Below are 16849 nucleotides of genomic sequence, written 5' to 3'. Positions count from 1 at the left end.
CATCGGGCTCGGTGGAGAGTCTATTTGAGAACCTCTGTCTCTCCCCCAGCTCACTCTCTCTTGTGAGTGAGCCCCTCCCCCAGCTTATACTCTCTTGCTCTGTCTCAAATAAATAAATCATTCTTTAAAAAATATATATTCCTAAAGTTGGTTTCCCTTATTCTCTTGATCCCTCTCTCAGATTTATTGTTTTAATACAATTCGGTGGCTCCTAATGCATTCACGGAATTGTGCAACCATTACCACTATCTAATTCCAGAACATTTCATCACCCCAAAAACAAACTCAAAACCTTTAAGGTGTCACTCCTCCATCTTCCCTGCCCCCAGGCCCTGGCAACTGCTATCTGCTTGCTGCTTCTATGGCTTTGCCTAATCTGGATATTTTATATAAATGGGATCACTTATGTGACCTGTTGTGTCTGGTTTCTTTTAGTAAGCAAAAGTCTTTGAGGTTTACCTACACTGTAGCATGTATCAGTACCTCATTCCTTCTTATGGCTCATTAATATTCCAATGTATGTATAAAACACACACTGTCTATCCATTCATCCACAGATGGACGTCTGGGACCTTTCGGCTATGGTGACTAGTACTGCTATCAACATGTACATACACACGTGTACTTACTTGAGTCCTTACAGGTATATATCTATGACTGGAACTGCGGAGTCATATGATAACTCTGTGTTTGAATTTCTGAGGAACTAACAAAATATTTTCCACAGTGGCTCAACCCCATCAGTAATCACAGCGGTCCTAATATCTCCTCATGCTAACCCCCACCTATGTTCTTCCCTTTCTCTTCCTTCCTTTTCTCTTTGTAATTACAGTCAACCCAGTGAGTATAGTTTGGATTTGCATTTCCCTAATGACTAATGATGCTGAGTATCTTTTCATGAGCTTGGTGGCCGTTTGTACATCTTCTCTGGAGAAATGTGTATCAGTCCTTCACCCATTTTTATTTGAGTTGTCTTTTTGTTGTTGAGTTGCAGGAGTTCTTCAAATACTTTAGATACAAATCCCTTAGCAGATATATGATGTGCAAATATTTTCTCCCATTCTTTAGGATATCTTTTCATGTTCTACATAACATCCTTGATGCACAAAAGTTTCCAGTTATGATGAGTCCAATTTATCTTCTTTCTGTGCCGTTTGCATTTCTGATGTCGTATCTAACATTCTATTGCCAAATCCATCTAAGATCACTCTTTGCTGGAAAATCTCATGAGCCTTTACTCATTCCATAAATAAAGTTGTACCTGAATAAATCTCTCTGTTTTACTGCTGAGAATTACAAAAGGGTTATTTTGGAGTATATATTACATTGTCCTTATTAAGGAAGTGGCGGCATTTTAAGTTTGGATAAAATTATCCTGCTACGATGGATGACTAGAACTCCTTGAGATAAAATGGGTTATCTCTGAAAGAAACTACACTTCTCCTCCACTATAAAGAAGAAAGGAAGGTGGGGGTGGGGGGGCGGGGAAGAGAATGAGAGAGAGAAAGGAAGAGAAGAAGGAAGGAAGCAAATTTCTCTGTTTGCTCAGAACCTCATGAATGAATTAGCAAAAACTACTGAGGATAACTCTGCTTCTCCAGCCCCTACTGCTACTGCTTTGTTCATCTAAAAGCTGGGGTAAGGACATGTTCCCACTGCTCACGAATTTCATTTCCCGTTATATAAGGTGAGTGAATGCGACTCCTCCCCGTGCACTGACTGACTCGCAAACATGTCATCCAAAGACAGACAGAAAACAAAACTGGTGACGCCAAGTTGCTGCTACATGAAAAAAAGTAACCTGCCACAGACTCAGAGTGACACGGCATCTAGGGACAGCCACGTGTCCAGGTAAGAGGGCAGGTGACCCAAGATCTGAAGATATGATTAAAACCTTAAAGCACTTTATATACAGACATGAGATTTTTTTTTTTTAAAGATTACATAATGCTGGATGATAAGTATAAAGGACAGTTGAAAAGCTAAAAAAATAAAAATAAAAATAAAGAGATTTTATATGTGAACATATACGAAAAATCTTTATTTCCCAAATACCACAAAAACAGTCAAAAGTGCCCAAAAATTTGCTCTGAGAGAAGTATTTTATATAATAAAAGTGACTCCTCTTCCTCATGTTTAATTTCCTCTAAATGATTCTCATATAAAGAAAAAATTTGAAAGAAACACGGTTTACATAATCCATTAAAGATATATTTAAGCATTCATATGGCAACCTCACACCAGAAGTGCTAAAATCTCATTTAAACTAGGCCAGGAAGGGCGCCTGGGTGGTTCAGTTGGTTAAGCATCTGCCTTCGGCTCAGGTCACGATCTCAGGGTCCTGGCATCGAGCCCCACGTCGAGCTCCTTACTCAGCAGGGAGCCTGCTTCTCTTCTCCTTCTGCCTCTTTCCCAGCTTGTATGCCTCCTCAATCTCTCTTGCACTCTCTCTTTCAAATAAATAAATAAAACTTTAAAAAAAAAAAAAAAAGCTACGCCAGGAAGAAAAGTGTTTGTCAATTCCTTTTTGTGCCCAAATTATTAGGACTGATTCAATATTCAACAATGCAATTTACTCATGAGAAAACCTAGTCTAGCCATCTTTACTGTGTCCTGAATCTAAAATTTATAATGCCAGGATGCCTTGGTTGCTCAGTCGGTTAAGTGTCTGCCTTCAGCTCAGGTCATGATCTCAGGGGCCTGGGATCAAGCCCTGAATCGGGCTCCTTGCCCAGCAGGGGGCCTGCTTCTCCCTCTTTCCTGCTTCTCCATCTGCCTGCCTCTCCCCCTCCTAGTGCCCTCTCTCTGACAAATAAATAAATAAAATCTTTAAAAAATATAAAAATAAAATTTATAATGCCATCCCAAAATTAAAATACTAGATTTAGAAAAGCAATTCAGGAAATCACCAAAGATATTCGAAAACCAATAAATTCAATTGAGATATAAAACATTCACATTTTAATTGATTTGTAGCTATAGTATCATTGGTATAGAGGGCTTGTTATGAATGACTCCAGTATTTTCCTACAGATGCTGGGTATGTCATCAACCAGGGAAGCAACAGATCAAGGAATAGCCACCGGCCACACATGAGGAACTCCTATGACATAGAGCAAATCTTCATATATTTGGACCACTTCAGTTTCCAGGTGGATGCAGGGATAAAAGTTAAGACAAGAACAGATATTAAGTCTTACTTTTATCTACTTCTCCCTCTTAAAGGATACGATATACACCAGACCAAGCCACAGAAGTCTGAAGATTCAAATGAAAAAAAGCCCCGAGTGATTCCGGAACTAATGTTCCGGACCATCTGAGGGTCCTCTGTACCACAAACTACTCTAGGGAGGCTATGGTCCAGGGTTCCAGCTGTTTCCAGCCAGTTCCCCTCCATCACCCCACCCCCAACACATATAGCCTCACTTTCCACCTGACCTGTTTAGAACCACTCACATGTGCATGAGAGTGTGTCCCTGTGTGTGTATGCCGTCCTTTCTCCCTTTTTCCCTTCATCTGATAACACCGGGCAAAGATGAAACCCTGCTTAAATCCAATTATCCATCTATTCTACCTCCAGACCAAAGCAACTAAAAATGGATCAAGAAAAATATGCAACCTTCTAACAGTTCTTATTTTAAATCCATGGCCACAAATCTCAAATGGGCAATCAGCACTGTCCAACACAGCAAAGTAGACTAAAATAACTAGTTCATTCATCTTCCCCATATACAAACTCTTTCATACTTTCTACTCTATTCTCAAGCCTCCTAGACCTACCCATTCTCCCAACAAATGACTGCCTGGAGAAAACAGAAGCAATCAGAGACACAACTTCCTCTTCTAACACCCAAAACTACCTACCTCACCCACACTCTTCCTTACTTCCTTACTTCCTATTACAACAAATGGTAGGTTCCCACTCCCATCACAGTCCAACCCTTCCATTCCAGCTCTGGATCTTCTCACTTTCTCCAGGTAATTATAGTCCTCTCTATCCTACGTTACCCATTTCTCCCCTGACGGATCTGCAACATGCCAACCTCCTCTCCCTTCGGCACTCACTAAATCTACCCCCCAAACGGACTGTCCTATCTCTGTGCTTCTTGAAAGAGCTACTTAGATGGAGTCTTACACTCAGTGTCCCCAATTTAATCCCCAATTCTCTCCTCAATTTAATCCAATCAGGTTTCTACTTCCTCTCAAATGTAACTGAGATTACAATTGTCAAAGTTATCAGAGAAGTCCAACCAATCAAATTGGTCACTCACTTATCTGTTCTCTTTCCTGACCCCTCAACAGCATTCCACACTGCCTTCCACTTAAACATCTCCTTCTGGCCCCAGATAGTGCTCACCAATGATCTCCATGTCACTAAATTTTTTTTTTTTTTTTTTAACCACAGAATAGTAATTGTAAGTTCAGGTTATTAAATGAGATGGACCTGGATTCAAATCTTGGCTCTGTCAGTTTCTAGGACCCAACCTAGGTACTGAGATTTAACCACGAGCAAACTAGGGGAAATATTAGCACCTAATTCATAGCTGTGAGGGTGAGATGAGATAATTTATTTATTTTTTTCTCTTCTACTCCTTAGCGACATGTGACATAATTCATTCTCCAAGAAACGTTCTTCCTTCAGTCTCTGGCTGTTCCTTCCCAATCACTGTCATAAGCTCTACTGGCCTTTTAAATTTAGGAGCTCATAAATTTCTATATTCTGTCCCTAAGTGATTGATCTCCTCCAGTCTCATGACTGAAACTATAATCTAAACCTTAACGATTTCAAAATCTCAATTTCTAGTCTATAATTTCTCCCAAGCCCCGATGGCCAACCATCTCTACCTGGATATCAGAGCTATGTCATAGTCCACACACTTAAAACGTAAGTCTCTATCCTTTTTCATGTTCTTTTCCCCTCATCTGAAACTCCCCCACCTGTCTCAGTCTCTAACTCCTTGCTGTCAGTTTCCAGAGCTCCATATATTTCCTCTTCTGCAGTAATCACTAAACTTCTATTTCCTGGCTTGCTAGAACAGAAGCTCCATGATGAAAAATAAAACCTCTCCATCTCAAAAATACCTTGTCTAATATTTCCTACACAGGCAATGTTTAATAAATATTTCCTGAATGGAATTTGAGCTATTTAAAGTGTTTTGATGTTAAGCGTCTGCCTTAAGTTTACTGCCTAAAGTTACTGTTTAATTTATGAAACTGCATTTTATTTGCTCAGCTGTCTAATTCATTGTAAACACTTTTATTTCAAAATACTTAAACCATGGGTTTCCATTATTGTCATTTCTAATCCACAGAAATACATTAAACAAAATGTAAAGGTATTTCTAAATATGTTCTAGTAGGTCTGTGAAATACTATAATTATCAACTGCCTCTGGATATAAAAAGTTTAAAAAAGCTTACAAAGATAGGAAAGACAAACAAGGGTGATATTATTTGTTTCCCCACTTTGGAATCCCACAACATTTTTCAAAAGAATGTTAGTAAAAAGATGGTATTTTAATTCTCAAATGTATGAACTTTCTGGAGTATTTTTTAAAAGGATTTTCTCCTCCAAGACTCTTTTATCACTTCCTCCACATGAATACTCAATTCTATCACACCCTAATTGTGTATCAATATTCTGCTTGTCTTTACCCATCAAAGATAGTGTCCAAAACAATATTTTTTTTAGCTTATAAAGTCTTATGGATAAATGCAGAGCTTCCATTAGCTGAAATATGAAAGTTTGACACACACACACTCACTCTCAGACACAAGGGGGTTCACTATGGTATCAAGGAGCTCTACACACATGATCAGAACAAATCGAGGTACTTATATACATAAAGTCTTTTAGAAAGTCCAACTGACCACAGAACTAAAAAAAATACACTAAATTGAGGGAAAACATTTTGTATTGCTTTTATGTAGAAAATATAACACCTGAAGGGCACTATCATTGAGAAACTAATTACAATGAAAAAGGACACAAAACAAAATTAAGAATCAGAAAACTAGAGCCACAAAGCTTTAGCGATACTTAAATAAATTTGATTCCAAAGAACCAGGCTTTCTTCCCAGAGTATCTGGGCAATTATCTCACAAATAAGGGTTGTTTCTATTTTCCCTAACTGCCGCAGTATTTGATCAAATTGCTTCTGCATGTTCCATAATAAAATAAAACACGTATAATGAAAGCTTTTTAATTTGTACACTACTGGAATACAGAAATTATCAAATAGAGGGCTCTCTAATATTACAGAAGTACGTGAGCTTTTCACTGGTCTCCTAAAATTATCCAAAGTAATTAACTAGTTATCAAAGAACCTGTATCTGAGATGGGTAATGTTACATCTTCTTTAAAAGCTCTTAAATTCTTTGGATATGACCTTTGAGTTTCTGTGTGTGTTTGCAAAAGAATTATGGAAAGCCATTTATGAAACTAAAAGGACCTCTTTTTAGGTTATGACCTTTCATCTACTAATTATACTCCTGGAGAACAACCTTACATACCAAGGAGGCTTCATTCATCGATCATTCAGTACATGTTTGTTAAGCACCTACTCAATATACACAAAGATGTTTATCACAATTTAATAGGAAAATACTGAAAATAAACCCATTATCTGATAATAAAGGAAGTGTCACAAAATCATAGTATGTCATAGCCAAAGCATGACACAGCCATTTAAAATACATTCATGGTAAGTTTGAAGCAATATGGTAAAGATTTTGCATGATTTGTGAAAAAAGCAGTTACACATAAAATCAAAGAATTCATATGATCCCACTCTCAAAATAAAGTATTCGGAGAATAAACACCAAAATAAAAGAGATCGAATAGGCTGGCTACATCCTGGAGGTGAATCTATGAGATTCTCTTTATGTCTCTGGAATTTTCAAGTTTTCTATAATAAACATACACAACTTCAGTAATTAAGAAAATCCACAATTTTTTAAAAAGAAAGACAACCAATATTTATCAATTATTTGATTAGAGAAGAAAAACCACTGACGTGTCTTCAAAATTTTCAAACCCTAAATAACATCCCATATTATATAAATGAGAATTAGTATCTTGATATGGAACTGCCAGAGGCAAAGCTCATTTTATAAAATTGTTCATCAAAATCAGTAAGTAAAAAGCCCAAGACTTTATAGACTGTTTCTTCAGATCACACAGAGCATGTCGTAGAAAAGGTAAAAATTGCTTCTTATGAAAATGGAAAAAAAATTCTAACAAGTGAGAGTATCTTCTCATAACCATATCGAGTACTGAACAATAATAATAAAACCTCAATTTCTGTGCTTCAACCAAATTTAATCACTATTTTTTAAAAAAACCACTCATAAGTTCCTTAGGGAGAAAAAAAAACAAAAACAAAAACAAAAACCTGGAAGGTCCTAGAGCAAAACCAAACAAGTGTTGTGGGTATTAGAATTATACTTGGTTTTAACCCACTTTTTTCCCCTATATTTTCTGAAAATGTCCATTATAAAAATACAGCTATTATACAAGAGAAAAATAAACAGAAATTATCAAGGGAATATGCTGAAATTTATTCACTGTGTAGATTAGATTTGTAGAAAGTACAATAGTTGTAAAATTCAGACCTGCTCATCAGAGTAGCTCAGAGAAATTTGAAGGTCCTTCAAAATCAGTTAGTACAAACATCACTTTACAGGAGATCAAACTACTTTAAATTTCTACTACAAGAGTTCATAATTTGAACAACATACGTATTTTCTTCTAAGATATCTGTCATACACAGATCTAAGGATGTTTTCTTTTCAATGACATGGCCTACTTCTTGTTCATGAGGTACCAACACCAGTGATGCTGTGTTTTGAAGCTGTGAGAGTGAAGGGTGCTGATAAATGGAGCCTCTACTGAACGGAGATAACATCCAAACACGCAATTTTACTTACTGTGTGAAAGTGTGTAGTAGTATCTCTCATTCACTTAAAGTGTAAAATTACTTCAACTTAAACAAAGAAAAAGAAACGGAAATTTAGAATACGCATACCTATCACTTTATGGAGAATCACCACCAACAACCATAAGACATTCTTCGCCTTGTCTTTCAGAGCGCCTGCGGGGCACAGCAGGTTAAGCGTCTGACTCCAGGTTTCCACTCAGGTCATGATATCAGGGTCCTAGTATCGAGCCCCAGGCCGGGCTCCATGCTCAGCACAGAGTCTGCCTGGGATTGTCTCTCTCTCTCCTCTCCTTCTGCCCCTCCTTTTCTCTCTCTCTCAAATAAATTAATTAATTCTAAAAAAAGGAACAGCTTTCAGCACCCTCAAACATATATACGTATTACAGGACCAACTACTAAATTATTAAGCAAGCAAAAAGATATAGTATCTTAGCAATGAATAAAGCACAGCGCTCTGAAGTAAAGTTGTCTGGTTTTAAATCCTAGTTCTGCTGTTTTTCAGTTGTACAACTTGAGGGAATAATTTAAGGCATATTTGTTTCCATTTCTCAGTCTTTTTATAAAATATGGATAGTAATAAGAATTCACACCTCAAAGATGTAGTTTAATGGAGGAGAGATCATGCCTAGCAGAGGGTAAGCACTAAAACAGTGTTTTCCCTCCTTTTTCTTCATTCTAAATAGAATTTGCCATCCATTCTGGAGATAAGAATAAAGGTTTCTAACTCAAAAAACTGGTACTGAAAGTCCTAAACTCAGCTGCAATCATAGTTACCCATCCATAAAGTACCACGTGCAACCTGAGCACAATCCAACTTAACATTAAGATAAATAAATGAGAGTTCCCTTTCAAGGTGATTTTCATCCCAGTTGTTTCAAAAGGAGAAAAGAATGAAACACAAAGATTCATTCTTAAAAGATGTACCAAAAAAATTCAGAACCACTGTACTAACAAAACACGATGTAATCGCAAAGTTAATGCAGTAACGCACACTTAATAGCAAAATTTAAATATTTTAGTGTTTTTAGAATATTCAAAGTTAAAGTGCCTAGAACTATCAATGTTTCTTAAGTATAAAATTGCTATTCTCTATAAATAAAGAAACTCCAACTGTCTATGATTAGCCTGGAACTAGTTACAGTATAAAACTTATTAGAGCCATTCAACTATCTTGGGAATTATTTGGTTCTCTTTTCTCATAAAGAAATTAATTCAAGTGACAGAATGTAACAAAAATGTCAATACTGTTGAAGGCTTTTTAATAAATTGCATTTTGGCAAATAATCATAAAGAAATTAACAAACAATGAAGTCATAATGATTTCATTTATTTGTTCTGTACATATCTGATTAATAGGCATTAATTTTGTTGATGGAAACAAGAGAACTCTATTGTTATATACAGATTAGAAATGTGAACACTTAGCATTTCCCACAACTACTGACTTCACACATTATTTTGAATGTTATTTCAAATAACACTGTAAATGCCAGAGGTTAGGCAAGCAAAGAGCTCTACTGCCCTCTAATGAAATAAACCAAAAAAAAAAAAATCTTCATTTTGAGGTATCTCAGAACAGAAAAATAATCTTACTTTGTTAAATACAGCAGACAAACACTAAGACAGTTAACTGCAAACAACCAGAAGATATATCAAAATACTGTAGGAAAAGCTACAATCACCCAGTTTTCATGATAAAATTAGTAGCAAAACAGGAAAGCCTTGAGACAAGAATGTTCCAAGAGAAACGAGACCAGTACAACAATGCTATCTAATGTGATAGCAATTAAAACTTCACTGCAGGCTACACTTTTCATGTGTACATTGGAAGCAAATGAGAAGAAAGACTCTTAGAAACCACACCGGTGAATTACAGGAAGTTTTCAGTTCAGCAGCTCAAAAGTAAACACCATCAAAAATAGTCTCTCCCATGATTTTTACTGACTATTCCTCTCAGAATTATGTTATTGCATGTATATTTTCAGGATAACTGCCCTGTGTCATATATACTTAAGGGAATTTTATTTACTGTTTCCTGTCTTAAACAAACGCCAATTTCATCATATGGCAACTGTATTCTAAGACACTTTGCATCATAAATTAACCGGTGTTAGCTTTTTATGGTTCTTTGAATAAAAGCTCTGCCTTCTTTTTTTTTTTTTTTTTTTAAAGATTTTATTTATTTGACAGAGAGAGATCACAAGTAGGCAGAGAGAGAGGAGGACGCAGGCTCCCCACAGAGCAGAGAGCCCGATGTGGGACTCGATCCCAGGACCCTGAGATCATGACCTGAGCCGAAGGCAGCGGCTTAATCCACTGAGCCACCCAGGCGCCCCAAAGCTCTGCCTTCTTTTAACAAACATGGCTTTTGGGGCACCTGGGTGGCTCAGTGGGTTAAAGCCTCTGCCTTCAGCTCAGGTCATGATCCCAGGGTCCTGGGATGAAGCCCCTCCTTCTCTCTCTCTCTGCCTGCCTCTAATCTCAGTCTGTCAAATAAATAAATAAATCTTTAAAAAAACAAAACAAAACAAAAAATGTGGCTTTTAAAACATCTTCCATATTCCTGTCCCTTTCATCTAATATTCCAACCTCTCAAGATTTCCCAAACTCTCATTTAAGTACAAAGAATAGAGTACCAGATCATACAAAAGAGAATTGAAAACAACAACAACAAAAAGTACATTTCCCAGCAGCAGCTCACTGAAAGAACAGAGGTAAAGCAGTCAACTGTTCCTTAGAGTTAGGACACACATCACCTGGAAATGACAAGTGTCTGTCCAGGCTGACAGAGGACAGACACTTCATTTAGTGTCTTCTGTGTAGCAGATGAAAGAAAGAGCAGCCAAATCCCCACAATGCTATAGGGAAGATGGGCAATACGGACAAAGAGGTTCACTTAAATCTGCATACAAAATGAAAATATCCTTTAATGCTTTTAAGCTTTATTTGAGAGAGAGCAAGACAGAGCACAGAGCACAAGAGAGAAGGAGATTCCCCACCGAGCAAAGAACCTGACATGGGGCTCGATCCCAGGATCCTGAGATCATGACCGGAGCCGAAGGCAGATGCTTAAGCAACTAAGCTACCCAGGCACCCCTGAAAGTATCCTTTGCTTTTGTGTGCTGCTACTCTTCTTCCCAAGGGTCTGTTTGCCCATGAAAATGGTTCTCCAGGGGCGCCTGGGTGGCTCAGGGGGTTGGGCCTCTGCCTTCGGCTTGGGTCATGGTCTCGGGGTCCTGGGATCGAGTCCCGCATCCGGCTCTCTGCTTGGTGGAGAGCCTGCTTCCTCCTCTCTCTCTCTGCCTGCCTCTCTGCCTACTTGTGATCTCTCTCTGTCAAATAAATAAATAAAATCTTAAAAAAAAAGAAAAAAAAAAGAAAATGGTTCTCTAGCTCTACAAGTTGCAAGGATAACCAAAGGTTCATTCAAAATTTCAAACTAGCGGGGCGCCTGGGTGGCTCAGTGGGTTAGGGCCTCTGCCTTTCGCTCAGGTCATGATCTCAGGGTCCTGGGATCAAGCCCCGCATCGGGCTCTCTGCTTGGCGGGGAGCCTGCTTCCTCCTCTCTCTCTCTCTGCCTACTTGTGATCTCTGTCAAATAAAAAAAAAAAAAAAAAAAAATTTCAAACTAGCAATGCACGGGAAAATCTAATGCACTCAGGCCTCTATCTCCAATGAGTTGAATTTCACATCTGCCTAAAAATATAACTGACATACAAACATATTTTGAAGACATAATAAAGGAGCTGGGAGGACTCAGGTATCCCATAGTCAAGCATTGTCCAAACCATAATACTTAGAGTATACCCAATATATGATCAAAATAGCACCCATCCCACCTATCATTTGCATTTAGCTACTCAGACATAACATATGGTAGTCATGAGAAATACAACAATCAAGGGGTACGGCCCCTTGGAGAATGTATGCATGTGTGTAAGAATGTACAATGTACCCAGGTACATATGTGTGTTTTCACTCAGAATAGTCCTAGTCTACACCAAGGAGTTCCAGATTATTATGTTAAACCTAAGGGAATGACTTCCCTACCTAGTTCATGAGAAGAAAAAAAGGACTTTTCAGGCTGTCCTTTGCCTCCCCAATTCTCAGTTAGCCTAAATATGAAAAACATAATCAAGAAATAAAACAGGGGAAGAAGGTAAAAAAAGGGAAAAGATTAACTCCATTAGTAGAAAAGTTTACTGTCAGTTTTAGTTTAAACAAAGACATTTATTTATTCAGTGGTCAAAGAACATTTTATTGACGATGATGATAATGATGATGATGATGGTAGTGGCCTGCATTTTTTGAGCATCTACCTAGTACTAGGCATTGAACTAAGCACTATATACATTGGGTATCTACCCTTCACATAAACCCTGTGAGACAGGTATATTATCCCTATTTTATAGGTGAAGAAACTGACACCCATAAAGATTATGAGTGCTGCCCCACTCAGAGATTAAAGTGTTGCCCCAAGCTACACTGCTACTAAATTCCAGACCATATATACTAGTCAGTGCAACTCGTAAACACTAAATTTATATTATTTTACATATTATGATTTGTATTATATTTACCAACTTAAAATGTATGAAATGAAATACTTTAGAACACTGCGATGAATTAATTAATTATATGCAGTGAGACCCAACTCAATTGCCTAAAATTCTGTAGACATGGAACATGGGCCAGGTATTGGTCCCACCAATATGGAAGACAAAAATGTGCATGATATAATACACATCATGAAAGTTCTAACTAACAAGTATCCCATCCTTCAATGCCCATTATAAGCAATAATATTCTCCTGTCATTCTCTGATCACATCCAGACACAGTAATCTATCCTTCCTCAGATCTTTCTACCTCATTATCACCTCTATTTTGTCTTAAAATGAAGCAAAGTCTCCTTCATTTAGGGAGAAAAAGTTACTTCCCTTTATCTATCTTAGAAACATAATTAATTACAATAAAAATACAACAAATAGCTTTTATTGATATCTTAAATATATATTTCTCTATATGCTACGGGAAAAAAAAAAACAACAACAACAAAAAAACTCCATGACAACTCTTTAAACTTGGTAACATGTTTAAGCTTCCTGAAATTAACACTAAAGGAGGAATCACCAAGCAGTTTAAAAAAAAAAACAAAAAACCGAATCCCAAATTCTATCTTGCAAGAATTGGGATTTAAACACATGCACACAAGTGCCACACACACACACACACACACACACACACACACACACACACACATATACAACTCACATTACGTTCATAATCCAGGTGTTGGTTAGGCAACAATATTCCCTCTACCATATATATGCAGCTTAAAACACCCAGAAATATCCACAAGTATCTGAATCATTAAAAATCTTACTTTTATCTGCATTACCAAGTTTACTCATTGCAGAATTTAAAAGGAGATACTATGAAATGCTCTTGCAAGAAAGGCACCTTGCAAGACAAGATACTTCTTCAAAGGAATAATAAAGCAATAAGCCAATGTGATATCAAAAACTGTCACAAATAAAGATGGGTCAATTCGTTAATCCTTAATTTAAATGTGTTTAAATTTTCAATCCAGAGGGCAAAGACCCTGCTAACAATAAAGTACGAGACCTAGTAAACAAAATACACCATTTCAGTGAGATACCATGTCTTACCTTGGAATCTTCATTGCTCACTCCTAGCTGTAACACAGCCTGAGGAGACTTCAGTTTCGCCTGAGCAGAGTGAGCCATCTGAAGGTTAAGCTGCCATCCAATGGTCTCGAGCTATAAAAGACAAGTGCAGACTGGAATCAGATGTACAGAAGGAAGACAACAGTCAACTTGAAGCAAATTTCCCATCAATGGGAATGAACACAGATAGCCTGGACTTTGTGGAAAGTCAGTCCCGGGGCTCCTTCAACCTGCATATTCTGCAAATTCTCCCTTTGGGCCCATCACACTGGCCTTGTGCCATGCCTGTCAAATTCAACAATGAAGCTTGGTCTTCAAATACACTGTATTCTAAAAATAGAGGACTTAGACTAAGTGATGAAGTACACTAAAAGAGTCATGGCTTTTAAGTAGTAAATTAGTATTTTAAGATAGTATATATTTAAAGCTAATGATTTTTAAATAGTTAGATTTTAGCTAACACTTTAATGACCTCCCATTATCTTTCAAAACTGTATTAGGTAGAATACAGGGAAGAGTTTTTGTTTGTTTAAATTTAGAAGAAAATTGAAGTACCCAGATGGTAAGAGGTTCACACATTTAGACACAGTTAGTGAGGCTGGAAAGGAGCCAGACAAAGAATTGATATTTACTAGTGAGCAGGTGTTATCATACTTTCCAAAGTACTCTAACTTATTATGGTTCCCAGTTACGACAGAAACTAATTAGAACATTTCCTTTGAACTTATTAACACAACAGCAAAATTTAATCAGGTAAGGCAAAAATAGTAAAGACAGACTATAACAGTTTAAGTTTTCTTCTAAAATATTAAAACAGTACAAATGTCGCTTTATTGACGTTTGGTTTCTCTAAACTCAAAACTAGAAGTATAATAAAGTTTGGGACTAAATTTCCAGTAAATCTCAAATATCAATATTTAGGGAGGACTGTGACATGCAATTGTTACATGCCTCTGACAAAAGGGGCGTAATAACTGATTTAGTGAAACTGCCCTAGCTACACTACTAAGAATGGCAGCCTCGTGACAACTTTTACTTAACCAGAATACTAACTGCTAACTTGAAAGACTGTTCAACAGCTAGAATCACAGCAGTGAGTCAGAGCCAAACTGGAAAGACAGCAATGAAAGTATGATCTATTCAAGAGAGGATGTGATGAGAAAATAAAGACACAGTCCTGTTCTTTCTGGCACTGAACCTTTGAGGGATAATGGTAAAAAGAGGGAAGATGTTGCATGGACAAAATCCACAATCCCGTAAGGAAAACATCAATTTAATGGTGCACATTAAGTAAGGATTCTGAACGTACTGATCTTACTCACGGATCACAGTAAGTGGAGTCTCTAATCCCAGCCCAGCACTACTTTCAACACTCGTGTTCAAAAGACCCACCAATGAAACAAGAAAAAGCATGCTGTAACCACTCTCATATACCCAAGCATTTTGATAAGTGTCACTGTCTTAATCGAAAAGCGCCTTATTCATACGCTACTATATGAACCTATAAGATACTGTCTTGATCTTATTTTCCTGATCCTATCCCAGCCCTTGAAACACTTAAAATACTAAGTAAATGAATAAAACATACCCTCATTGTGGCCAGGAATTTGCATAAATTAACGCATCCTTAGTCACTGCATGAAGGGAGTAAAGGAGAATTTACAAGAGCCCTGAGTTTATACTTTGGTTCATGCTTCCGCTGTCACTCACTGGGCCCATGGTTAAGTCACAATCTTTCAAGACCTCAATTTCTTCATATAAAATGGGAATAAATCTGTCTGAACTATCTACCTTTCTGAGTTATTGGTAATAATAATTAAGAAAATGCATATTCAAAGATGTTTCGGAAACTGCAAAGCATTATAAATTTTAGGCATTTTAATTACTTGATTCTTTCTACGGTACCTTTTAAACACAGCAGACACTCTATATCTATTGAATTGAATTGAATCAAAGAATACTCACAAGGAAAGGTAATTTTTTTTTTTTAAAGATTTTATTTACTTATTTGACAGAGAGAGACAGCCAGAGAGGGAGAAGCAGGCTTCCCGCCAAGTGGGAAGCCCCATGTGGGGTTCGATCCCAGAACCCTGAGATCATGACCTGAGCCGAAGCCAGATGCGTAACGACAGAGCCACCCTAGTGCCCCAAGGAAAGGTAATTTCTAAGAGTCATGACAGGGGCGCCTGGGTGGCTCAGTGGATTAAGCCGCTGCCTTCGGCTCAGGTCATGATCTCAGGGTCCTGGGATCAAGCCCCGCATGGGGCTCTCTGCTCTGCAGGGAGCCTGCTTCCTCCTCTCTCTCTGCCTGCCTCTCTGCCTACTTACGATCTCTCTCTCTGTCAAATAAATAAATAAAATCTTTTAAAAAAAAAAAAAAGTCATGACAAAAAGAGCTGGTGGATTGGCTTCCTTTAACTCTAGAGCCCTTTCTATGCAACCTTGTGATTTAAAAATATTTGTCCCAAGCCCATTTTAAAGAACAATTGAAGAAGTGAATAGAATTGCTAAGTTCATATGTGTACAGATACACATGTGCACACCCACACATAAGGTTTCTCAGAAAATAATCAGTATTCAGCAATTTTAAATGAAGAGGGAATGCAGAAAGAACAAGAATTATAAAAGAACTCTGTATAACTACACGGAGTAAGAAGAAGAAAATAAACCCTTTGAAGTGAAACTAGGAGACAAAGAAAATCAATACTGCTTGAGACAGGGACTCACACTCATTTTACAGTTTAAATATGTAACATGTAAACAACTAGTGAATTGGGAACAAAAAAGATAGAAAAGTTTCTTATATTAATATTGCAGTTTTTCTCTAAGTTTAAATTACGTAAAAATCAAAATAAAAACTTCTCTAAGAAATTGATTCAATTAAAAATCATCAGTGGATACTAAATGGATACTAGGTCCAGAAAAGTTTGGTTCGAAATGCAAAATCACGAAGTCTCCACCCATCCCCGTTTGTCAGTTACAAAAGAAAAACCGTCATTCTGCAGCGAAGAAAACAAAGATCTTAACCAGAGGTCAAAATCAGTATCGCCCAAATGCGCAAAACAAGATTCCGCGTCTCTGCCCGTGATACCTTACAAAGACCACAACACCACTGATGTAGCTTTCTAGCCAAAAAATCATAACCTCATCTGATTATGAAGAAACAAAGGAAAAAGAAAAATGGAGGAACATCAGGAAAAATAAGTGACACATACACTTCG

At 37.3% G+C, this 16849-nt stretch overlaps 1 protein-coding gene across 2 annotated transcripts in view; it reads right to left on the bottom strand.

Moving 5' to 3' along the window:
• COMMD10 (COMM domain containing 10) overlaps positions 1 to 16849 on the bottom strand; it is a 208528-nt gene that overhangs the window by 140958 nt on the left and 50721 nt on the right. For both annotated transcript variants that reach the window (XM_045998844.1, XM_045998845.1), the window contains one exon: positions 13611 to 13721. In XM_045998844.1, the coding sequence (XP_045854800.1) occupies positions 13611 to 13721 (111 nt within the window). The remainder of the gene's footprint in view (positions 1 to 13610; positions 13722 to 16849) is intronic.

Source organism: Meles meles, chromosome 3 (assembly GCF_922984935.1).
Source record: "Meles meles chromosome 3, mMelMel3.1 paternal haplotype, whole genome shotgun sequence".
In the NCBI taxonomy this organism is placed as follows: domain Eukaryota; kingdom Metazoa; phylum Chordata; class Mammalia; order Carnivora; family Mustelidae; genus Meles; species Meles meles.
This window is presented reverse-complemented; position numbering and strand designations above follow the sequence as displayed.